At 38.5% G+C, this 26054-nt stretch overlaps 1 protein-coding gene across 1 annotated transcript in view; it reads right to left on the bottom strand.

The window, feature by feature from the left end:
• The window catches only part of LOC109423770 (ceramide phosphoethanolamine synthase-like), a 34339-nt gene extending 10012 nt beyond the window's left edge, over positions 1-24327 (bottom strand). Inside the window, exons 1-2 of the mRNA XM_019698777.3 lie at positions 23496-24327; positions 1038-1242 (exon numbers count right to left, since the gene is read on the bottom strand). Of these exons, the coding sequence (XP_019554322.3) occupies positions 1038-1242; positions 23496-24054 (764 nt within the window). The 5' untranslated portion in view covers positions 24055-24327. The remainder of the gene's footprint in view (positions 1-1037; positions 1243-23495) is intronic.
• Positions 24328-26054: the final 1727 nt, after the last annotated feature.

The raw sequence follows: 26054 nt of genomic DNA, 5'->3' as shown, positions 1-26054 counted from the left end.
AACATCGTAGAACATGTCAAAGCTCCACCTCTTACGATTTTCGAGATATGGAGCGTTTTGTGCGAAGTACCCCTAAAACTAGTTTTTTCAGTGTAGTTTTAACAGATAAAATCCTACAGTTTTGTGACCTTCTACAAACTTGTTTGGGACGTCAAAATACACGTTTCTTCCGAAGATGTTAAGTGCTTATATCTTAAAACAAAAAAAGTTATAGGCAAATTTATCATATTTTAAGGTGTACTTTCACCTTAACTATCTCCGGCGCAAAACGGCGCAGATGGCTCAGTCGATAGGTGAAAGATTAGACTTTTTACTATCTCCTGAAGATGGAAACCCTCGTGGGCAATAGTAGGAAAGGTGCTTTAAATACATGGCAAAAACTTATTATTTTGCCTGTAATACAAGAAAAATAAATAAAAAATAATAATAAATATTATGCCCGAAGTAATTTTTGATGCACTGGGCTGCTTCCGGCGAAATCCTTACAAAGTTTTTGCAGAAAACAGTGAGTTTTTATCAATAAAAATTGAAAAATCAGTAGAAAATATGGATATAATCCGAGTGTTATAACTAAAGCTAGTTCTAAATAAAAGTATTGAATTTCTTCAAACTTATGACAACATATGCTCAAACGATTGACTACCTATCCAATCCTGGAGTTTTGACATGTTCTACAAAGTTTTTTCTCTTATTATAAGCTACAACTTTGCCAAAGACGTCGAACCTCTAATTTTTTTTTTAAATAAAAATTTTATCTCACTTCTAGGGGGATTAATCATTAATTACATTTTATCAGAAGACGCCTTTTAACATGCAGAAAAACTTTGTAGGATACGCCAAACCTCTAGAACCAACCTAAAAAAAGTTATTTAATTTTGATCGCAAAATCATCGATTTCGAACACTGTGTAGTGTGCAGATTCCGAGTATGGAATTATCTCAACATTGCTAAGAAGCCACTTTTTATCTCAAACCACTGTGTAATAGAACGCAAGCCATAGCAATTATGATTTGTGGATTCGGTTCGGTTGCACTTACCTGTGCTTATGTACCACCAGCACGCAAACCCAGATGCAGAACAGCAGCGTGCCGGTAACTTCGCACATGTGGAAAGCCCACGGAATGTGCGGGACGTTGTCGAGGAAAATGTCTGGAAGAGGAGGGTATTTTTTCATGTCCGGTACCCGCTCGTGCACGACCACCATCACGAAGGCGGTTATCCAGGTGACCAGGAAAGCATAACCTGCAAGATTTTTGAACAAATGCAAAATCTGTGATTAGTCGACAATCTTATTATATTAAGAAACAAGGTATTTAAAAGTGGACTAATTGAAATTATAATCTTTTTCAACGAAATGTTTAACACTAGGCTAGTTTATCTCGGGTCGCACGACTTTAATTAGCTTTCAAATGATAAACCCACATTTGGCGAGTTTGTCTGGAGTGGGATTCGATCCCAGTTCCTCGTTGTGATAGACATGTGCTCTAATCAATATACCAGGTCCGCTCCACAAGAACCAGGATCAAGTCATCCATTAAATACACGATACTAAGGGTCTGTTCCAATTGGCGAATTAAAATTATTTTTTACTTGAATTTGACACTTAAACTTGACAGTTCTCCTAAGGAAATAATTATCGAACTGTCAAGTTTAAGTGAAAATTAATTTTAATTCTCCAATTAAAACAGATCCTAAGAATGCTATTCAGTGTTTACTTCAAGATAGCAAGCAATGAGCATTACTGACAACTGTTTTCGGTGTTTTCGGTATTTGCAAGTTAGCTATTTTGATGGCCATTTTTGGATTCGCTCATACATATGTATGTTTAGAATTTATAGAAGTCTGTTGTGGAAAAATAACAATCCAATCATAGGGGTGGTGGGGGTAAAGTGGACAACCTAAGCATTTTGGTCGTTTCCCGCGGAAATGCGGCAAAATCCATCTGCTTTTCCGAGTAACATGGAAGGTTAATGATATACTCTAAAAATCTTGTAAGAGTTTGCCTTTAAAAAATATTGTTTTCTTTGATTATTTTCTTCTCCAAATCGTGCATCAAAATAGCGTGAAAATAATTGGTGGGGGTAAAATGGACAATCGATGAGGTAAAATGAACAAGTCGTTAAAAGTTATATAACAGCATATTGTTTCTATGTTTTTAAATACAAACTATCAAATTTCATGCGATACCTTTATTCTGTTGTTTTCAAACTTTTGATACAAACTTTGAAACACACTTAAATAATTATTGTAGAAATAGTGTAAAAAACAAGCACTGTTTTGGATGAAAATTATATTTTGTTGATATAAAATATGTTTTTTTTTTTTTTTTGCTAGGTTTCTAGCTGCACTCTGAATAGAGTTGAAACCTCTACACTAGACCTGAAGATAGGAAAGAGTACGTAATCAGAAGCAGTTTACCAGCCGTACGCGGAAAATGATATCCATTAAGACACTGTTGCAAACTGACTCAGAAAGTTACGGTAGAAGATTGGAAAGTTTTCAATTGGTCAGTCAGTCAGGATTTTCCTATGTAGTGTTATGGTCACACCGTTAGTATTTGCCTTCTTGTTTGGATTTATGGTATGGTTCAATATGTTTTTCTCCTCGTTAAGTCAGTTGTCGTATGTTTGTTTTTTATCGAATCAGTCGAACCCCGTATGTTTAAATATAGTCATTCCTGCGTCAAATTGTTTTCCTAATTGATTTCGCTCTTCGTTTCCTACTTCTCTGTGTTCATCTCTTGTGTCCTTAAATTGCCATCGGTCCAAAACCCACAGAAACATGTAACTGAACTTCTGATATTTTTCTGTTAGTGTCATGATATCATCTAAGAGGTAAACAAAAATGCGCCAAGTTGGTCAGTTGATTGCACTAATTTTTTAATAATAAAGATTGCTTGTCAACTATTATGTATTCATCCCCCTACAAATACTATGAAAAATATTCAAATTCGTTCAATTATCCTATCGGTTCTACCTCGATAAACCATGTCATTTTCTCAAGCGTGGCCTAGAATGTCAACCTAGTCATACACAAGTAACGTTGTTCAGCTAATAAAAAGCAGTCAGTTTTTGTCCAAAATGTCACGTCGAACGCATTGACGTCAACAATGCGTTCAAGTGTTCGCACGTTAGCTTCGAATCTATCAGCACAATTAAGTGCTGCAAATCTCCTTCCCACTATTAATTCTTCGGTCGATTTTAATTGCTTTATTTAAAGAAAATATGACCAACTAACATTGTAAAAATTCGAAAAAGCAACTATGACATCAATAAATTACTAATCAAAATCAACCGAGAAGCGTGGGAAATAGAGCCCAAACAACATTTTGAAGTCAGCTGGCTGTAAAAGGTTCCAAAACCTGTCACAAATCCTATAATGCTTTTATTAGGATTTGTAACGATCATCAAAACCTTCTCAAATCCAACCGACTTGGAACTGTTGCTTGGGAATAGACTCTACTAAGCCCCAGCGGATCCTCCGTGTTTATCGAGCATGTCTGATGCATATGATCATCCTTACTCCATCTGCAGCAGCCGGTTCGTGATGAACCGTTGGAGGCGCATTAAAGTGTTGAAAAGGTGATATGTTTCACTAAAGAACACTACATTACAATAATCAAAATGAAACTCCTTCACTTTAATACCGTCAACCCCTGCGAACTTGGCCAGGGATATAAAATATGTTTTTATAACTTTTTACTTCAACTATCTCACGATAGGCATGACGGCTGATTAAAATTATTCCCAAAACTTATTTTTACAAAACTTGATTTTTTTTCGGTCAAATATATTCTTCTACGTGGACTTTATTGGTTTAGGGTGTTTTCTTTTTTTTTATAGAATGAGAAAATCTGCAACAGATACCCAAGAGGTGGTTCCTCGGGTGATGTGGGGATCGACCCACTAAAAACTCATTCTCTCTCTTCCTTACCTTCGCGGTACGCCCGTTAGGGATGACTTTGAGAAGGGGGGGACCGTACATGAGTACACTCTAATAGTAAGCGTTCCACCAGCTACCGCCTTAAGTTGTTCACTCTCCCCTGGAGGCTCGGGTCCTGGCTAGTACTTAGACTACCCGTTGAACTCAAGCTCCTGGATGGGGAAGGGGGGCCAACTCAACTAGCTGTTGTTCGGCTCGCCATTTACTCTGTAGTTCAAGTACGATTCGAGAAACCGTGAAAGTAACGGAGTCCCACTTGTCCGCCCCCATACACATCCTTTCAACAATGTTGTCAGGCGTGATATCTCTACCGCATACCTCCTGCATACTCGACCTTTGCTCCACGAAACGTGGACATTCAAAGAGCACATGCTCCGCGGTCTCGTCGCAGTCTGCACACTCCGGACATGCGGGGGAGCCTGCGTGTCCGAATCTGTGCAGATACCACCTAAAGAACCCATGGCCTGACAGAAATTGAGTCAAGTGAAAATTCACCTCGCCATGGGGCCTGCTCGTCCACTTGGACACGCTCGGTATGAGCCTGTGTGTCCATCTACCCTTGCTGGAGGAATCCCATTCGCTCTGCCACTTCAGCATAGACGAGGTTCTGGCGATACGCCTCGCACCTCTTATGCCGCGTCGCTCGAAGCACTCTTCACCCTCTGCCACCACTAAAGCTACACAGATCGAAAAAAGAGTGTAAAATTCTGTGACATATGATGCACATAATTGGAGCGTGGGATATCACAGAAGTTTACATGACATATCATGTAAAATTCATGAAAGATCATGTAAACTTCCATCATATGTCATGTAATTCTGCATGACTCTGAGTTTTTACATGACATATAACGTTAATTTACATGATATATCATGTAAACCATCATAACACTAAGTTTACATTACCAAAATTAAGTTTACATGACGTGTAAATGTCATTATTTTTATCTGTGTATGGGCATCATTCCCGCTAGCACACATACCGCGTCCTTTGAGACCGTGCGGTATGCGCTTACCACCCTAAGGCACATCAGCCTGTGGGTACTCTCAAGTCGCTTCACGTTTCGGTTAACCACTAGCGCCTTCGACCATGCAGCGGCGCCATACCGTAGTATGGAGACCGCTACTGCTGCGAGCAGCTTATGCTTACTCGAGACTATTGCCGAGCTGTTTGACATTATCTTTGACAATGCCATTATCGCCATGCTTGCCCTTTTGCAGGCATATTCTACGTGGCTTCCGAATTTCAGCTTATCGTCGATCATGACCCCCAATTGCTTCAGTGAGCGCTTAGAGTTGATCGTGCATCCACCTGTGGTGACCACTGCCTGCTGTTCAGACTTGCGGTTGTTTACCACCACCACCTCCGTTTTGTGATGCGCGAGTGCCAAATGTCTCGACCTCATCCAATCCTCCACTATGCCAATTGCGTGAGTTGCTGTCAGTTCCACTTCCTCTATCGACTCGCCGTATACCACAAGGGTAATATCATCGGCGAAGCCGACCAGCTTTACGCCCGGTGGAAGTTTGAGCCTCAATACGCCATCATACGCCGCGTTCCATAGTACCGGGCCCAAGATGGACCCCTGCGGTACCCCTGCGGTGATTTTGTAGCTCCTCTCGCCTTCCTCGGTGTCATAGATTGGCACTCTATTCTGGAAGTAGCTCTCCAATATCCGGCATAGGCTAACCGGGACTCCTAGGTGGTGTATTGCGCACTCAATGGCGGTCCAGCTGACGCTGTTGAACGCATTCTTAACGTCCAGCGTGACGACCGCGCAATAGCGGATTCCTGTTCGCTTCTTTTGGAGCGCTATTTCGGCCGTTTTGGTTACAGCCCTAATAGCGTCCACCGTCGATAGACCCTTCCGGAAGCCGAACTGGTTATCCGAGAGACCAGAGTCATCGGGTTTCTCGGTATAGACCATCAGCCTCGACAGAATGATCCGTTCCAACAGTTTTCCGGCGGTGTCCAGCAGGCAGATAGGTCTGTATGCCGACGGGTCGCCAGGTGGCTTCCCGGGTTTGGACAGTAGAACCAATCTTTGCCTTTTCCACCTATCCGGAAATTCGCCTCTGTCTAGGCACATCTGCATAGCCATTCTGAACATGTCAGGCTTAGCCTCGATGGCCGTCTTGATGGCTAATGTCGGGATACCGTCCGGACCCGGAGCCTTGTTCAACTTAAGCGACTTCGCTATTGCAATGAGTTCGTCGTTCGTCACCGGGGCTACCTCGCTATGGCCGGTTTGGCTATAGGGAACGGGGGCCCATGGTCTTGTATCGTGGCGCGGAAACAGCGTTTCCACGATCTTCTGCAGCATCTCTGGGAAGCGTTCTGGGGGTGCTGACGCGCCCTTCGTTTTGGCCATGACTACTCTGTAGGCATCACCCCATGGGGTCGTGTTGGCTGCCTGGCAGAGATTTTCGAAGCACGCCCGCTTACGAGTCTTAATCTCTTTATTCAGTGCCAGTTTAGCCGCCCTGTAGGCCTCGCTTCGGTTTAGGGTGTGAAACTTGTAATAATATGAAAATAACTTACAAGAAAACCTTAGCAATTAATTACCTGCATCGGCTGTTTTCCTACTCTCCGCATCGACCAATGTGGCGCTAGCTTCTATGCGCGAAAAACCGCTAAAAGTAAATCTCAAAAATATTGTATGGCGAATACCATCTAAAGGCACATTTCTCGAAGGGGAATACATTATTCGAAAAAATATTTGGTAGTGGTTGTGCACAATGGCAACCACTATTAAGCCTACCAAATATTTTTGTAGGAAGAGCTTTCTATTTCAAGTAATTTAAGTTTAGATGCTTTTCGCCATACAAAATTAAATGGATTTACTCCTGCTGATCAACTGTGGCTGCGCGTCAAGCGGGTAGTCCATTATAAGCAGATTTTACATCATTTCCGATTTTTGACGTGATTTTTAAAGTTTTTGTCATCTTGAAGAGGTTCATTTGATTTTAATGTTCAAGATCAGCAAAAGTATAATGATTCATGCTTAGGCATAAGCTTCAATAGTTGAAACATTTTGAAAAACAATAAAAGCCATGAAACTGTACCCTGTCCATTTTACCCCACCTGTCCACTTTACCCCCACCACCCCTACATACAATTTCCGTTGCAAAAGAAGAGCAGAAAAATGTTGGTATGACATCTACTTAACGAAAAGTCAGCGACTACTCACTTATTGACGCCTTCAAAGAAGTCAAGGAGTTTGATGAATGAATGATATGAGATTCTTGTTTTTTTTTCATATTGCGAATGTGCAAACTATACAAGCAATTTTATTTCTGTAAAGATTTCTACTGAAAGAGTCCCAGAAGGATACTGAGAATACAAATTTGGAATTTCAGTTGAAATGATCTGTAAACAAAATTGGATTTGAATGCCTACTAAAAGGATAAATTGGTTCACATTTCCTCATGTTCTACCTGCTTAAACTGTCCCATAAAAAGTAACAAATATAATCGCATAAAAGAAAGAATAACAAGGTAATGACACCATCAGCAGATCACATCATAATCCATCCGACGTTGTACAATCAACAACCGGGCAGGCACTGTGTGTGCAATAATGATTTTGCACCGGGGGTGACGACGATGATGCAACGACTAATTACCCACCAAGGAGAAAGCCGGCCAACACTGAGTAGTGTGATGTGATGTGGCGTAGTGACCAACATATGGAACATATGGGTGCACTTTGCATCGAGAGTGGTGCAGTGTGCGTGTATCCTATCTACATAGACTGCATAGTTGAAAAGAGACACACGTGGTGGCTGATGCTGGACACACTCGAGATAACACCTTCTAGCATTTATGATTCTGACCAATTTACCTGTATGAATAATGTGCTATGCATTTGAATGAGACTACCATCAGCAACACAAAGCCGCCCTCCGGTTCAATCTGATAGATATACCTAACTAAAGTTTCATATATGAAGGCCGGCCAGCATCGGACACGTGTGCTGTGCAGCTCTAGTGAAATGTGAGACCATTACTTGATTCGGGGGAATCGCCAAAGCTACAAGCTTCAAATTCAGCATAACCAGACTGATGGGCAATGTTCTTGGAAAGAAAGCCATTAAATGTAGCAAACAAGCAAGCATAATTGTCGATGAAGATAATAAAAACAATGTAAAACGATGCTAAAACATGGCATTCTGCAGAGTAACATAAAAAGTCAGACGGGTGGGTTTTAAATTCAGTTCCGAGAAAAAACGAAGTTTTACACAATTTGAAGAGAGGACATAGGACATTGCAATGAAATGAATGGGTTTGAACATTTTGGAATTCACTCTAGGTACCTGAGGTTTGTGTACCATCAGTAATCTTACGCTCCCAATTTCATCCTAATCGAAAACAAGCGATTATGATACCGATTGATTCCGTTCTTTTTCATTTTGTTTTCATGCGTGCAAACTTCTAACAAAAAATACAAAAGTAAGAAACAAAACAAACAGTGCTTCAATTCTCTATAATTTGTAGGATGAAAATAGGAGCCACATGCTTAATAAGGGAACCAATACCCGATTTACTAAGCTAACGCAACATCAGCAAAAAATGGGGTGACCGGCTCTGATGGATACTTTTCGGCCGATATCCAGGTTAGGAGCGGCTGACAGTAGCGTCAGTACCCAAGGAGTGAAATTTTCCTAATTTCTCCTTGGAACTCATCTAGGTATTTGTTTAATTTTTTGTATGAGTTCATTATTATTTTAAAAATTTTACATAGACCAGCACAATCCTAATCACATTGTATATCATTTGCGATTACGATGTAAAAATATTGTTATGAGAAAATTCCATTTTTTTTTTGTTTTTAACACAATATCTACTAGATTTTGCTTAAAAAAAACATTCTACAATCTCCGATTTTTTTGGTATCTTCTAATAACACAGCGAAACAAAAAACAACTATTGGTAATTGGTATTGGGAAATTTCAAAAGCAGTTTTCTCTTTCAAAACATAAAGGTTTATAATGGAAATATATTCACTGCATTCCATTATCCATCTGGAATACAGTGTATACATTTTCATAACGATCATTTGTCTTTTGAAAGAGCAAACTGCTTTCGAAAATTCAATGATGACGACGATATCAATGACGAATTTCTCAACCTTAAGCAATCAAAAGGTAAATTTGTCAACTAACATGTACATTCACAACGCATGCAAAATATTTCGTTTTGATACTTTTAAGCGATTTATGTTATAGTTTTCGAATTAGATAGTTTTAAACGATTTATGTTAGGTACGATATTTCCCATACAAGTAACCCTCCAAAAGTTGCATGCAAGTTTACTTACTAACATAAAATGCTTAAATCTATCAAAATTGATTTGATAAAACGAAATATTTTGCATGAGCCGTTAATTTAGATGTTAATTGAACAATTTACAAATACTTCAAAAAAATATTTCCATAGTTAATGGGTTGCAATAAAAAAAGGCCAAAATCGCATATTTTGCCCTGTAAATTGAGGTGTAGCTCAAAATTGTGTTGTGCTAGAGCAAAACTGAGTGCGGATCCTGTTTCAGCTGCCCAAAATCTGTCAGAAACACATATGTTTGTTCTTGAGACAAAAAATGTGGCGCTGTGTAATTCTCCGACTATTTATTTGCTTTTTTCGTGACAGATTTAAAAAAATGCTTAAAGCTTTATATTTGTATAAAGTTTCTAATGAGTTCAATAAAAAAAATTTCTCAAAACAAATCTACAGTAGTTCCGTACAAAAGCTAATGGAATCGATAGAAGAATCAAAGAGCAAACGATGTAACAAATATTAAAAAATATTTGGAAACTCACAAATATACTTTGGGATAAGTTCTGCTTGAACAATTGGGTTGTTTAGTGAATAAAATATTGCTATTTTCTATAGACTAATCGAAAGAGCTCATTTTTCTGAGTATAATAAGATTTTATTGGATCCCAACACCTTTGTCTTGATGGTTAAATCAACAAAACAGTTTTAATTTTCGTGGATAGAATGACAGTTCAATCGATAAAGTGACAGTTTGACCCGAACAAAAAACTTTCCCCATACAAACTTTAAATGCATTTTAAAAATAGTTCCCGGACTCCAAAAATTATGAAATTTTGGATTTCGACTAATTTTTGGGCAGAGAATCCGATTATGAAATAATCCGGATGCCCCTAAAGAACCCCATTATCTAATGAGAATCCAGAGATTCAGAAATCTTTCGTTATCATTTTTATACTACGAGCTGTATCAATTTTTCAAACAAAATCTTAAGGGGTGTCTTACTTATGAGACAAAATGGAATTTCCTGGGTTTTACACGGTTGAGTTGTGTAATGTTTCAATTATGTAAGTCAGTCCATTATTTATAAAAATTAAATAATTTACCCCGGGGCAAGTGGGACCTAAAAAAGGTTTTGTCATGCCAAAAATTTCAGAACTCAAATTATTTAATAAATCCAACGGATCCAATAGACGTTATTGGTATATTTCTACTTATTAACGTGCATTAAGACTGTTTCAAAACATTTATATTCCATATATTATGCATATAATGAAAAGTGTAGCAAATCTTGATGTACTGCGTTTCACGGGGCAAGTGGGACCCATTCAGAGTTTTTTGCTCAAATGGCTTAATGTAAGTTGCTGCAAATAAGGTAACATAAATCATAAATATCTTATACAAAAAGCTATGTCTAGAGATTAAAATTATAAAAGTTTTGTAGTATCGTGCATAGATTACGTAACCCATAAAATAACAAATTGATGAGTAAAAACTTGATTTGTGTTAGAATAAAGAAAGTTCAAATCTGAACCACACGTATTTCTCTAAAGCTCCCTACAATTTCAGAAGTGGGATGGACCCCATTTGGAGCAAAGGAATCAATATTTGAAGTTACTGAAGTTGACTAACAAAACTGGCAGCGAAAAGTGAAGCTGTCGGTGAATTAGCGGACTCACCGAAGCACCGGAATTTACAGTTATTGGGATTGAAGTATGAATGAAATATTGAGACGACACTGGACGCATTCTCGAACCAAGAAGTGTACGAGAGGAGTTACGAAGTCAAAAGGAGAAAAAGTTGATGCCTTACAACATCGAAGACTGTGTTATCGAGTTCAAGTTTTTAGAGATACCGATGAAGTGGCCGAAGGGTTGTCAAGATGACAGGTAGACGAAGATGTAGCGTTAAGTAATAGGTCAGAATAAAGAAAGTTCAAGCCAAAACCACACGTAAAGCTCGCTACAATTCATTGAAAATTCTCTGCAGAACTCCATAAGAAGGGCTTCTAGATTCTTTCTGATACATGAATCCTCCAACATCAATAACAAAACATTCTCAAATTACATCAGAAACTCAAGATGCGTACCAGTATTTCGTCAAGTAATTTAAAAAACCATTATTTTTTTCTCTGAAATTGGCCAGAAATACTTCCGGAAAATCTCTAGCTTTTCGGTATTTTATTTGGAAGCGCCAAAAAATGCTGTCTACTTAATGGTGCAATATTTTGTTGATAAATGCTGCAACTTAATGGTGCAATTCCGATTAATCCAGAAAATCATCCTGGGATCGATATTTTTCCAGGATTTTTGCTAGATTTTGTTTAGAAATTCTTCCAAAATATTTCCCTATGATTTTACTCCCGAAAAATATATTTTAGGGATGAATTTAGATCATTTCCAGAAACTAAAAATGTCTGGTTAAATCATAACAGTTTATTCAAAACGGATTTCAATTATCTATGTTTTTATCTGCTACGAAACTTTTCTGGATATTCTAGGGTTTCCTTGTGAAATAAATTTCGCTGAGGATTCTCGGTTTTGCAGGTAGTAGACACCCTGTTTTAGGGGGCTCTCTTAAAGACGGATTCGGTGTAGATTCAACGGAGTGAATCAAATCCCACCAAGTACTTATATCAGCTCATAGAATGTAATCTATGCTGGTAAACCTTCATCACGCAAAAGGTGCTTCTGCTGTGTTGAGTCGAAGGTTTAAAAAAGAAGGACTGGAAGTGGCGCTTATTCAAGAGCCATGGTCCAATAAACGAAAGATTCTTGGAGTTCTGACACAAAATAGTAAACTATTTTATGATGAGCAACAAGATTCACCCAGAACCGCTGTCTTAGTACGCAAAACGTTAAAATGCTATCCTATTACAGAGTTTATCAGAAAGGACATTGTTGCGATCATGGTAGAGGTACCAACCACTAGGGGTAAAACTGAGATCGCTGTGGCTTCAGCTTACTTTCCTGGTGATGTTCCTGAGGCACCTCCTCCTGAGATCGCATCATTTGTCCAATTCTGTAAAGAAAACAACAAATCGTTTATCATTGGCTGTGACGCCAATGCACATCACACGGTTTGAGGTAGTACGGATATTAACAGTCGAGGTGAGTCACTATTAGAGTATCTGTCTTCGAACAATATAGACATTTGCAATAATGGTGATAAACCTACTTTCTCAAATGTAATCAGACAAGAGGTCTTGGATCTAACACTGTGCAATGCTGCAATCTTTGACAAGATCACAAACTGGTTGTCCCACCATACAATCGTCTTCTACTAGAGACGTGCCATGGTGGAACTTAAAACTGGATCGCCTTAGAAAATTTTCTCGTAAAATGTTCAATAGAGCGAAACAAACGGGATATTGGACTCAGTACAGGAAAGCCCTTACTGATTACAACAACGAAATACGAAAATCGAAAAGAAAATCTTGGATGCTGACATGTGAAAACATAAACAGCACTCCTGTAGTTGCAAGACTACAGAAAACGCTTGCAAAAGATCATTCAAATGAATTGGGAAACCTGAAGCGCGACGATGGAGCTTTTACCAAAACTCCTCGTGAAACTTTGGATTTAATGATGGAAACCCATTTTCCAGGTTCGGTTCTAAGTGTGGATTCCAATGATACTATATCTCTGGAAGGTGAAGGATGTCCTAGAATAAACTTTTCGGAGTCAACTAGTACAATAAGCACCGCCTCAGATTTAGTTGATGAAATCTTCACGAAGGCCAGAGTGGAAAATGCAATTAGATCATTTCAGCCTTTTAAATCTGCAGGAGTTGATGGAATATTTCCAGCACTACTTCAAAATGGAGAAGCGGTGTTGGTTCCACCACTAATTGAGATGTCCAAGGCTAGTCTAAGATTGAATTACGTTCCATCAAAATGGAGACTTGTAAAAGTTATCTTTATACCAAAAAAGGGGAAGCGAGACAAGACGCATCCCAAAGCATACAGGCCAATTAGTCTTTCTTCACTTTTGTTGAAGACTATGGAAAAGGTTTTGAAGGATTTTATCAATTCTTCTTACATAAAAGACCATCTCCTATCTGACTTCCAGTTTGCTTATCAATCTGGTAAGTCAACGGTTACGGCACTTCATTCGCTAGTAACAAAGGTGGAAAAAACGTTTTTAGCAAAAGAAATAGCTCTATGCGCCTTTTTAGACATAGAAGGAGCATTTGATAATGCCTCCTATTCATCTATGAAGCGTGCCATGGAGAACAAAAACTTCGACCAATGTATCATACATTGGATTTATACTGTGCTTGCAAAAAGAGAAATCACCTCTGAGCTGGGAAGTTCTTCTATAACAGTAAGGGCAACGAAAGACCAACCTAAAAGCTTTTCGGCTTGGAGGGATACAAATTCATCCTAGTGATCGAGTCAAATACTTAGGTTTGATACTGGATGCTAAACTGAACTGGAATGCTCAAATTGAGTCCGTGATCGGTAAGGCAACAAGTGCGTTCTGGTTATGCTCCAAAACTATTGGCAGGAAGTGGGGCTTGAAACCAAAAATGATAATGTGGATTTATACTACCATAATCCGCCCAAAAGTGACGTATGCTTCGTTTGTCTGGTGGCCAAAAACAAAAGAGGTTACCACGCAATCAAAGCATGCGAAAATTCAACGTCTTGCGTCCATTGCACAATGGTCCGAATCCACGTTTTAGCAGGAAAAAAATACGTATCTCTGTTTTTATTAATTTTAGGCGTTTGGTGTCTTCAGAGAAGTTGTTTGCATTTGTTTGCTGCATCTTTTCCAAAAATTGTTGATTAGGGTAGTCCTCGTCTTAACTCATATCTGGAATAGAACTTTTAAATTTTAAGTTATACGCGTTCGAGTTTTTCAGCAAAGTTGTAGGCAATGCTATTTCGAGCAACTTTGCCGAATACGCCGTTTATCTAGCTCTTAATTTGAACATAGTAGGTCAATTTTAAGTTTTGACTTAGGGTGAGCCACCCAAAAACGGTTTTTTTGCAATAACTTTTTTATTTCATTTTTTTCGAAGATGTGAGCTTCGGAGCATTTGAAGAGCTAGTAATGACGCATATTTGTTCTGAACATTGCATGTTGCTAGGTCTTATCATTCAAATGTTATGGGCAGTTTTGACTTAAGAACAACGATGTTTTAAAATGCTTATATCCAATAGAGCTGGTAAAATAAAAAAAGTTCTTTAAGCGGCATTTGGAAGGTCACATATAAAGCCAAATTTGGAGCAAAAATTACAAGAACGTTATTTTTTAAATTGGAATAAATCGACTTCAAAAATCGCCTTAGAAATTCGAAAAACTACATAAAACTCATACAATTTTAAAGATAGAGTTGAACTGTCTTCGGAAAAAATGTGGGTTTTTACCATACCTAAAAGTTTCCCATACACGACTTATTTGTAAAACGTGAAACAAAAGCTTGAAATTGATAATTTGTTTATGAAGATTATAATCGTTCTGATTTCCTAGAAAAACATAGCATGTACCCCTAAGAATCAAATTATCAATTTCAAGCTTTTGTTTCACGTTTTGCAAAAAACTCGTGTATGGAAAACTTGTGAGCATGGTGAAAACCTACATTTTTTCCAAAGACAGTTTGACTCTATCATTGAAATTGTATGAGTAATATGTAGTTTTTTAAATTTTTAAGGAGATTTTTGGAGTCGATTTATTCCAATTTAAAAAATAACGTTCTCGTAATTTTTGCTCCAAATTTGGCTTTATATGTGACCTTCCAAATGCCGCTTAAAGATTTTTTTTTATTTTACCAGCTCTATGAGATATAAGCATTTTAAAACATCGTTGTTTTTAGGTCAAAATTGCCCATAACATTTGAATGACAAGATCTAGCAACATGCAATGTTCAGAACAAATGTGCGTCATTTCTTGCTCTTTAAATGCTCCCAAGCTCACATCTTCGAAAAAAATCAAATAAAAAAGTTATTGCAAAAAAAAACCGTTTTTGGGTGGCTCATCCTGTCAAAACTTAAAATTGACCTACTTTGTTCAAATTAAGAGCTAGATAAACGGCGTATTCGGCAAAGTTGCTCGAAATAGCATTGCCTACAACTTTGCTGAAGAACTCGATCGCGTATGACTTTAAATTAAAAAGTTCTATTCCAGATTTGAGTTAAGACGTGGATCACCCTAATCAAAAATTTTTGGAAAAGATGCAGCAAACAAACTCAAACAACTTCTCTCAAGACACCAAACGCCTAAAATTAACGAAAACAGAGATACGGATTTTTTTCCTGCTAAAACGTGGATTCGGACCATTGTGCATTGCTGTTACAGGAGCGATGCGAAGCTCACCATCAAAAGCCTTAGACGCGATTCTCAATCTGCTACCTTTGCACGAGTACGTGCAATTACATAAGTGACCCGATTTTGTCAGCCCCTTTGCGGAACACATTTTTTGCTCTCTTCAAAATCTTAAACAGTTTTTCAAAGTTTTTACTCCTCTATGTTCTGCATCTAGAACATCATAGAAGCCGAAAAGGAATTGCTGAGACTTGAACGAGTTGAAAAGTAAAAGCCAGGTGATCTTGTAGGTCACCTGAGCATTTCACAATACTTTCAAAATAGGCCAGTTATGAAAATGATTAAAGACTGGATGAAACCTGTGGAGAACCATGATGTTCCTTACAAGTTGCACAAAAAACTCGTGCAGATTGGGAAGTCGGAGGTCCCACTGTTTGTCAAGGGTCAATCAAATTCTATACAGATGGCTCAAAAGTTGGAATAAAAACGGGAGCAGGAATCTACGGCACTGAAAAACAAATTTCAGTGGCGATGGGACACTATCCTACGGTGTTTCAAGCAGAGATTCTTGCTATTTTGAAATGCGCAAATATCTGCCTTGAGAGAAAATACAGATATGCAAATATTTGTATTTTCTCAGATAGTCAAGCTGCACTAAAAGCATTGTGCGCTTACAAATGTACTTCAAAGCTTGTCTGGGAATGCATACTTTTACTGCGCAGGCTGTGCCAAGGGAATTCAGTAAACTTATACTGGGTTCCAGGTCACTGTGGCATTGAAGGAAATGACATGGCAGACGAGCTTGCTAAAAGTGGTTCCAATTTACAGTTTGCTGGCGCAGAACCATTCTGTGGTATATCAAACTGTACAATTAAAATGGACCTGAAAAGCTGGGCTGAGCAGAGGGTGATATCCAATTGGATGGATGTCAAAAATTGCAATCAGTCAAAACGATTTATAACACCAAATGCTTATAAAACCAAAAAGCTCTTAGAGCTCAACAAGAGAGCTCTATGTACATACACTGGCCTTGTAACTGGACACTGCCCGAGCAGGTATCACTTTAAAAATATTGGCCATATTCAGAGTGATATCTGTTGTTTCTGTAATACGGAACGTGAAACCTCGGAACATCTGCTTTGCAGTTGTGATGCTATATACACGCGCAGGCAAAGATTTCTAAATAGTGGTTGCTTGCAACCCAGTGAGATCTGGTCTGCAAAACCTGGGAAGGTCTTGGAGTTTATCAATTCCATTGCACCTGACTGGGAGACGACGCGTCGTGGCAGTAGCTGATTACTTGACACATGGTAAAAGCTGGCTAGATGCGAATATCAAAACGGGACATGCCACAAAAGTTCAGCCTATTGGACGCAGTGGCTTAATTTCCCCAACAGGGGAGGAAAAAAAAATGCTGGAAAGCAAACTCTGTCCTAGTTGGTATGTTATGCCACGAAGAACAAGAAAGATGTATGTAATTACGTAATTCTACACCTGCCACAGCATATCTGCGAAGCGCTTGTATAGATTCTATGTATGTATCTAAACGTCTGCGCTACAAATCCCCAATAAACCACAGCCGTTTCACAGTTCCTGAAACTTTCTCTTATCTTATCGCATCAGCTTTACTGAAACAAGCATGTCCCCATCCAATAACCATCGAGGAGGGCAAAATCATCGGAATTACTCATTGTTTGTAGCACTTTGCCTCCGGTTGCCTTGTTGTGTCTGCCTGCGCGCCACTTCGCATGCAGTTGACAAAGAGAAAATAAGTCGGACATTCCCCGTGTAGCGATGAACTCTGATATCCAATCGAATCGATTGAATCTGCTGCGCGGGGGACCACAACAATGAAATTATCAGCTAGAGGTTGTTTACGGTTTCGAAGAATATTAGTGCTGTTATTGCTTGTGTACATCATCGCGAGCCAAGCGGATGTTAATTCGTGTTTCGGGATAACCTTTAATCGGAAGTACTCACGCATGGTTTGCACATTCTAAGCACGCGTCGTACGATGACAGCGTGTGTCAGAAAATTTTCCTATGGAATTCTGAAATGATTGATCTGTTGACAGTTTAGTAAGAAAGGAGTAGCTAAGGCTAAGCTAATCTATGTAGCAAATCAAATCCAATTATCAAAATACTGCTCACGTTCTAGTAACGACTAACTCTATCGTGATCGTTGACGGAATTCGTTTCTGTTGACAGACTTGACCACGTCATGACGTTTGTTAGTGTACAAATGACCTTCGAGTGTTTACTCGTCCAACTGAATTGCTAGCTTTAGTTTACTAGTTGGGTTCGGATTGTTTTTTGTTTTCCTAATAGCATCGGTCTTGAGGGTCGCACGTGACGTATTTGCTTATCACTAATTGATAGTAATCAGTGATTTTATATGGGGTGACTTTGGGTATTATCGGCAGGTTTGTTCTCTTTCTCATGGAGGTTTTTTGCCGGCCAAATTGCCGGCAACAAGGCCATATAGTTCAGCTCGACTTGGAAGGATTTAAGGCCAAATCTGAGATCAACAGATTTTAAAATAACCCCCATGCCGAAAATACATAAGTTCCCCTATATATAAACCATCAAAGGCTCATATAGTCGAAGCGGTAAGCGCGCGGATATTCAGAAACACCATGTTGAGGAGAGCAGTTTGTGATTACGAGTTCGATTCCTGAGAGGCACGATTTATCTCAAGTAAAAAGTTATGCCTAGTAGAATAAGAAGCACACTAAGAAGAAGACATAATTGACCAATATGTATATTAAAGGACGATTGTTAATTCAGATTTGCTTCAACCTTTATTGGTAGGCATGTTTGTTAATATTCACCCTTATTTTTGTTTACGATCGAATCCACTTTCGAACGTTAATGGTTTGCATTTCTGTTTACGCCAGCAAAATCAATTGGGATACGGATTCAGTTTTAATCAACTTTTGTTTCAGAAACTTTAATCTATCGCCAATCTACCACTTTTCGAAAATGATAATTTTTGGAACAGCCTAGCATAAACTTTTGAGCTATATCTTGGCAATCACTGAGCTGGACCGAACTACGATTCCACTCAGATAATTAGAAACTGTGCCAGATCTTAAAATAATGTGCTTATAGGTATTTGAATTCAATATGTATAGATACATAGAGACGATACGGAAGCTAAAATACATAACCCTTAAAATGACAGATAGCAACTCAATTCGTATGTATTATAGTACCCCATTCTATAAATCACATGTTCGCACGAACTGATTTACGCTGGCTACATACTGGTCACATAGGGACGCCGTGATAATTCAATTAATCTTAATTGGTACAATTGAAAGCAATCGTCGTTGTAGTTTCAATACTGAAATGTAAGACCAAATCGAAATCCGTTCTATATAATCGCCCTTCATTCACCTGCCTGTCCGTCGTCATATTTTTGCATAGATAACCAACGAGATCCGAGAGGCGTCAATGGCGTAAATTGCCGAAAAATTGGAAAGAGATGAATCACACGAGGTCCAATAACCGGTTTGTGGTGAAGGTATGCGAATGGCATGGCATTGGCCGTTTACGCTACTATAGGTAGAGGTAGGTAGGCAGATATATAGCGAGCGCGCAATCTACGTGGCGTGGTCGAAAAATTTCACTTGCGATGACGAAATAAAAGATTTTTGTTTGGAAGCCACACCGCGCGGCACTGGCTGACGGTGTGCGTATTGGTCACTGGGAGCCCCACATTTTTTTTAAACGGAAACGCGATGACGCTTATCCGTGCAATTGCTTACGCGTGCAGTTGGTTACCATATGCGGTAACGATTTTTTTTTGAACTTGCGCTATTATCCAGCATTGATAAGCACCATAAGATGGGATAGATTAAATATTTTTGCCTCTAGGATCTGAGTGCCAGAAATAATCTCAGGCTCTCAAATCCTATTCGAAAACAAGCGATTACGGCATCGATCGATTCTTTTTTTTTTGTTTTCATCCCTTGTAGAGGCAAAGAAGAAATCAAAGACAAAATAATAACAAGGTTTGCCATACTATCTCATTTTACCATTCTTATGTTATTTATGAATAACATTAAAAAACTTTTAGCGAGTTACAAAACATGTTATCATTGCAAAACTAGTTATTTTTCAGTTATTATTGAATAACAATAAACAACAGAATACCTAATAAATAAAAATATGTAATCATAGCTAAATAAGTTCTTCTGAGCATCCTAAGTAAAATAACATACCAATGGCATAATTTACAATAATAACTTATTTTGTTATTTATGAGTTATTCTGGATTTATTTATTTTAAATATTAATGAAGAGCAAATTTTGTTATTTATTTGTTGGGATTAAGAGCTAATAGAACAAAAATAATAACTTTGTTCCTGAAAATAATAATGACTTATTTTGTTATGATAAAGATCATACCAAAAACAAAACATTTCTGAACTTACAATATAGATTTTATTTCAATCAAGTACAAAACTTAAAATTATAATAAGGGGATTCACTTAACAGCGTAAACTGATTAAACTGATTAAACGTCGTGATCACCAAGGCAATCTTTGATTATTTCATTCGCAAAATCATGAAACATTTCAAATAAGCGGAAAATCATGGCTTACGCAGCAATTTAATCTGTTTAGTGAACACCCCTAACGATCTTTTTTTTACATAACTTATTATGTACTTACTTTGTTCTTAACCTTCACGTACCCGACCCCCGACAACTCATTTTCAAAATGCTGGCATTTCGTCAATTCTCATCCGATTTTTTTTTAAGTCGCCCTCAATCGATCATAAATTGGTGCTAGTTTATTATACTCAAGGGGCCATGCGATACCCGGAACCATTCCGGAGATATTCCGGATTGTGCTGGGGTCATGGTGGTTGCCAAAATGGCTACAAGTGTTTATTTCGTGTGTTATTGTGTTTGAACCATCGATTTTCAGCGAATTTATTGTTGCGAACAGTGAAACATAACTGCGATAACCAGATCTGAATAAGTTGACCCATCCGGATCACCGTGACAGGTTCCGCGGGGCCTCATTGTGGACACTTCTGGTTTTCAACCTAAACATGCCGTGTGACATATCAATCTTCATGATTTCGAATGGCTGAGTCAGGAGCGATAGACTGAAGTCTGTATCAACTAATATGGCCACCCCGGAACGTCTATCACAGGTTCCACGGGGGTGTCATCGGAGACACTTCTGGTTGGCAAGCAAAACATGCCGTGCGACGTATCAATCTTCATGATATCGAGAGAATAGGGCAGATAAAAATTACTGATGTATTGTTCAACTGATGTGGCCGCTCCGGAACACCTGTAACAAGTTCCTTGGGAGCCTCTCAAACACAATACCACACGAAATAATCACCTTTAGGAATTTGGCAAAACAGACCCCTCGTCCACCCCCTGACTCCAGTATCTCCGGAATGGTTCTGGATACTACATGGCCACTTCAGTAAAATAAACTTGCACCAATTTATGATCGAATGAGGGCGACTTCAAAAAAATCGGATGAAAATTGACAAAATGCCAGCAATTTGAAAATGAGGTGACGGGGGTCGGGACGTGAAGGTTAATAACTTGATAATAACTGATTCAGTTATTCTCCATTACCAAATATTTTGGCCTTAATTTGTTCTTATAAATATAAAATTATTTAGTTATTTCCCAGTACAAAGTCAATTATAATTTTTGTTCTTTTAGCTCTTATTCCCAACAAATCAATAATAAATTTTGCCATTCAGCTATTCATTTTCAATTGAAAAATTTGATCTTCTTTTGTTATTTTCGTCTACGCGAGATGTGTGCTTACCTCTAGCAAAAAAAAAAACAAAAATAAGAAACAACAGCGCTTCAATTCTTCGTTATTAGTAGGACGAGAATGGAAACCACATACCGTCAAACGGGGTGACTTGCAACACTTTTCAGCTTCAACTAACAAAAAATGTTGATTATACTCAATTTTAAAATTCAAACTCTTTGTAATAGTTTTAATAGCCGGCCCCTCTATAAAACAGGTTGAACAAGTTATAGATTGATTTATTTTTTCATGTTCAAAGCCAAATAAGGTCTTTTTTGGTACAAGACGTCGTGCGGGGTGACTTGCAACACCCAATGTAAATCCATTTTCAAACATGCAGATATTAATTTTTAGTTTCAAACATATTTGATAAGTATTTTTGCTAATATTGTGATATCGTTTGGGTTGACATTCATATTTTTGCATTTGTTTTTACATAGGAAACAGAATTGTGAATTTTCATATGAAAATATTGGGCTCAAAATCATCAAGTTACTAATTGTTAATTTAACATAGGTTTTAATGTATTTTTAAGTTCATATGATGATCCTCTAGACTGGTGCTGGTGAATTATTAGTTAAACAACAATATTTCGTTTTTCTGGACTTAAAATTATTAAGAAAATGAGTGTTGCAAGTCACCCCGTCTAGGTACAATATTGCAAAACATATGATTATAACAAGTATATTGTAATATTTTTATAAAGTAAAATGGAAATTCATATAGCTCATTATGTATAGAATCCGCATATAGAATATTATTTTTGGGAAATTTTGTTTTCATTCTTTTGATGGCAACGATTCAGGGCTCATATTTTTGTTACTTTTGCAGATTAATGTTAAATTTATGAATATTTTGTTGGAACTATTTTAATAAAAGTAAAAACCGTGGCTTCTACTCAAATAGTATGTGAACTTTTTAGTTCAACTGAGTTTTGGTATGTAAACTTCCTACATTTTACATTTATATTTATTTAGTTCTTTGCATATCAGTGTTATTTACATTTCATAACTTCATTTCTAACAGTGTTTTGATTTACTTTCATCTGTAATGTTGCTCTTTGTGATTTATCCGTATTAGAGGTCATATTAACAAAACATCAAACGATTGAGGAAAACGTGTTGTTTACAAAAAAACTTCAGAAATTGCTTAAATTAGGCTTAAACTACGAGTATCACAGCTCTTGTATAAGTGGATTTTCTGACATAGCACAGGATATTACAAATTTGTTCATGCTTTTATCAATAAATTCTTCGATTGGGCTTTTTGGACTACAAGCCATTAAGCATGGAAATATGTTTTTATGTTTTAAAAAATAATTTAATAATTATCTTTTAAGGCTTAAAAAAAATTCCATGCTTAATGGCTTGTAGTCAAAAAAGCCTAAAATCGCATATTTAGACCTATAAGTTGAGGTAGAGCTCAAAATTGCGACGTGCTGGAGCAAATCTGAGCCCAAAATCTGTCAGAGATACAAAGTTTGCTCTTGAAACAGACCAAAAGTTATATTTTGTTACGCTGTGTTTTTGACGCAATATAGAGAAGAGCTGTCGGTTTTGAGCATTTGGTGAATTGGATCGAATGTGGATTCGATCGTTCATATTCAGAAATTCATTCAAATATTTCAAAACTCGTTTAACAAACACCGCACGTAACGTTCCAACTGGGACAAATCCTGCTTTCTATGAGCACTTTCACAGTTATTAACTAAGAGCTTTCTCTGCTAATGACCATTTTGTATGTGCATAGCGTATGACAGGCACGAAGATACTCTATGTCTAAGGATGTCAAGGAAATTTCTATAAGTTTCTGGACTGACCGGAATCGAACCCGTCACCATGCTGAATACCCATGCCTTTACAGTTGTGGCTATATGAGCTCTTCGTGCCTGTTAAAAAAATAAAAATGTCTAAATATTTTCCCCTCTAGAATAATATACTCCCGGCGAAAATATAGACATCCTATTCCAGGGCAGGATTTGAAGAAATTAAATATCGATAATGGAATAACTGTCTGAATGTTCTAGCAATTCAATCGGAGCACCGTTCGTAATACATAGGCACTAGCATCGTATGTTTTCAATTGAGCCAAGGTCATGGTTGGCCTGCTGATGACGTTCTATAGTTAGATATGGGTTTCAAAGTTATGACGCCGCGACAGCTGTTTACTGCTCTTATCATTCCATAGGTAGCTGAGGATTAACAGCATGACTCACCTAAGCTTATCATCGTCTTGAAGAATTCCGGCTGTATACAAGTCGCTCTGCCATCTATCGACATCGGGGGCGAAATCCGTTCAATTTCACTGAAATTTATATCCGCCGATGCATAACTGGTGCCTAAGCTGGACAGAAGGGAATGATGATGGTGATGCGGGTGGTGGTGAGGATGATGTCCCAACCCTTCGCCACCGTTCGTCGGAAGCATCCCTAAATAGGCCAGGGTTGTCACATTCTGCTTTTGCACTAATCGCACCGAAAACCAAAACCGCTTCATATCGCCCAAGGTGAGCCCGTACGCGTACTTTTCCCGTAAGCTTTTGATATCATTTTCGCACAACGTCAGCAAACACTTTCCGTCGATATCTTCCTTCACTATGCATTCCACAATCTTTCGGTTCAGACATTCCTTCCGTGCCCATTCGGCCACATTTTCTCTCGTCCACTGGATCACATTGAGCTCGTTTGCCATTTTTCCACCCGAGCCCGCCGTTGTGATTCCGGAACTAACTTTCAGCAGGTTGTGCAAAGTGTCATCAACACATTTTTGCGACATTGAAAAACTCCCAGCACTGCTATTTTTCGCCAACGCGGTCACCCAAATCAGCTGTTCCTCGATTACGACCGCACTCGCGACCTTATGCCACCACCATTATTCATTGATAAAATGAAATATCACTGCACTATTGTTCCCGTCCTGTCATTGAACACTTTGACGAGTCAGCACTACCGAGAAAGAAATGAAAATCTGGGACAAGGGAACTGAAAACCCGACGACGATCTGCACCGCAGAGCGACTACAGTTCGAATGAAAAATTTTGACAGCCAGACATGCAAACAATCTCCGCTCCGTTCACGCTCGTTCCCTTTTGATGCTGATTCTAGTTTGTCTCACGCACACACGCTTACGGTTTGTTTATGTTTTCTTCAGGCAGTTTGCTTCACCTTTTGTTTCGTGCAAGGGATTTCTCCTCACAACGGCAACCATCTATTACGCCTCCCGAGCACGACTGTTCATCGGGGGTAGGCGTAAACACTTAAACTTGACAGTTCTCCTAAGGAAATAATTATCGTACTGTCAAGTTTAGGTAAAAAATAATTTTATTGCGGTAAAATAGAAAAAATCCAACGGGGTTGCGGTGGTTTCGACCGCCGCAGTCGTTCCGCAAACGTCAAAAGTGCTCGGTTCACGCTAAAAAACTCTCACTCATTTGATTGCCATAAAATTCAAAAATAATGAAAATTGTTTCATTTATGGTTTATGTAATCGCAATTGCTGCCACAACATGTAACTTATTTCTATACTATATTAGGTGTAGTTTTAGCACTTTAGTATGCAGCTGTACGCCATTAAACATAATTTAGATTTTCAACTATTTATTTTTGTTTCAAGGTTGTGTGCATACTTTTTGAAGTGTGCAGCAGTTTGACGTTTGCGGAACAGGTCTTCTTTCTCTTCTTCACTCCGCCAGGTTGAAAGATTTCTCTGGATAAGCAATAATTCTCCAATGAATTATTATGTTTCCAGTTCAAAACCGAATTAGCGACATTTTTTCTTTGACTTCCGCTGCTTTTGCCCTGCGTTAAACACAATGTCGGAAGTGGGGCGCTGTATTGTACACCTGGTGCTCTATACAGCGCCCCACTTCCGACATTGTGTTTAACGCAAGGCAAAAGCAGCGGAAGTCAAAGAAAAAATGTCGCTAATTCGGTTTTGAACTGGAAACATAATACCTACATCGGCTGTTTTCCTACTCTCCGCATCGACCAATGTGGCGCTAGCTTCTATGCGCGAAAAATCGCTAAAAGTAAATCGCAAAAATATTGTATAGTGGTTTCTGCTTTTATTGGTGTTGCGTGTACGTACACGTTGCATTACACGAACACTACCTGAGTTACTGGTTGAAAATAGTAAACAAAAATCAGCTGTTCCCGGCAAAATCAAATGGGCATATTTTCAACCAGTAAAGTTGCATTAGTGTTCGTGACGCCGCGCTGCGAAACCACTATGGCGAATACCATCTAAAGGCATATTATTCAAGGTGGAACACATTATTCGAAAAAATATTTGGTAGTAGTTGTGCACAATGGTGACCACTATTAAGCCTACCAAATATTTTTTCGGGAAAAGCTTTGTATTTCAAGTAATTCAAGTTTAGATGCATTTCGCCATACAAAATTAAATTGATTTACTCCTGCTGATCAACTGTGGCTGCGCGCAAAGCGGGTAGTCCATTGGAACATGACGGACTGGGCGGAGTCCGGCGTGCAGCAGAATAACGCGTTCGTGGGGAAAATTCGGTGCAGCGGAAAATCACACGCGAAACAAGAGGTTTATGCGGAATACAAAAGAAAGAACTTTATTAACGGTTTCTATTACAGAGTTATCGGACACGTCTTTACGCGTTGGCTTTCGATTGGGGTAATGATTTTGCTCTACACCCACCGCGTGGGTTGACTGACAGCTCTCTGAGCTGTGGAGAGAATCCGAGGGGTGCGTCGATGGGGAGCTAGGTGCATTGCATCTCCACACTCCTCCTCAATGCACATAGCTTC

Source organism: Aedes albopictus, chromosome 2 (assembly GCF_035046485.1).
Source record: "Aedes albopictus strain Foshan chromosome 2, AalbF5, whole genome shotgun sequence".
NCBI lineage: Eukaryota > Metazoa > Arthropoda > Insecta > Diptera > Culicidae > Aedes > Aedes albopictus.
The sequence above is the reverse complement of the archived record's forward strand: the minus strand, read 5'-3'. Positions and strand labels throughout refer to the sequence as shown.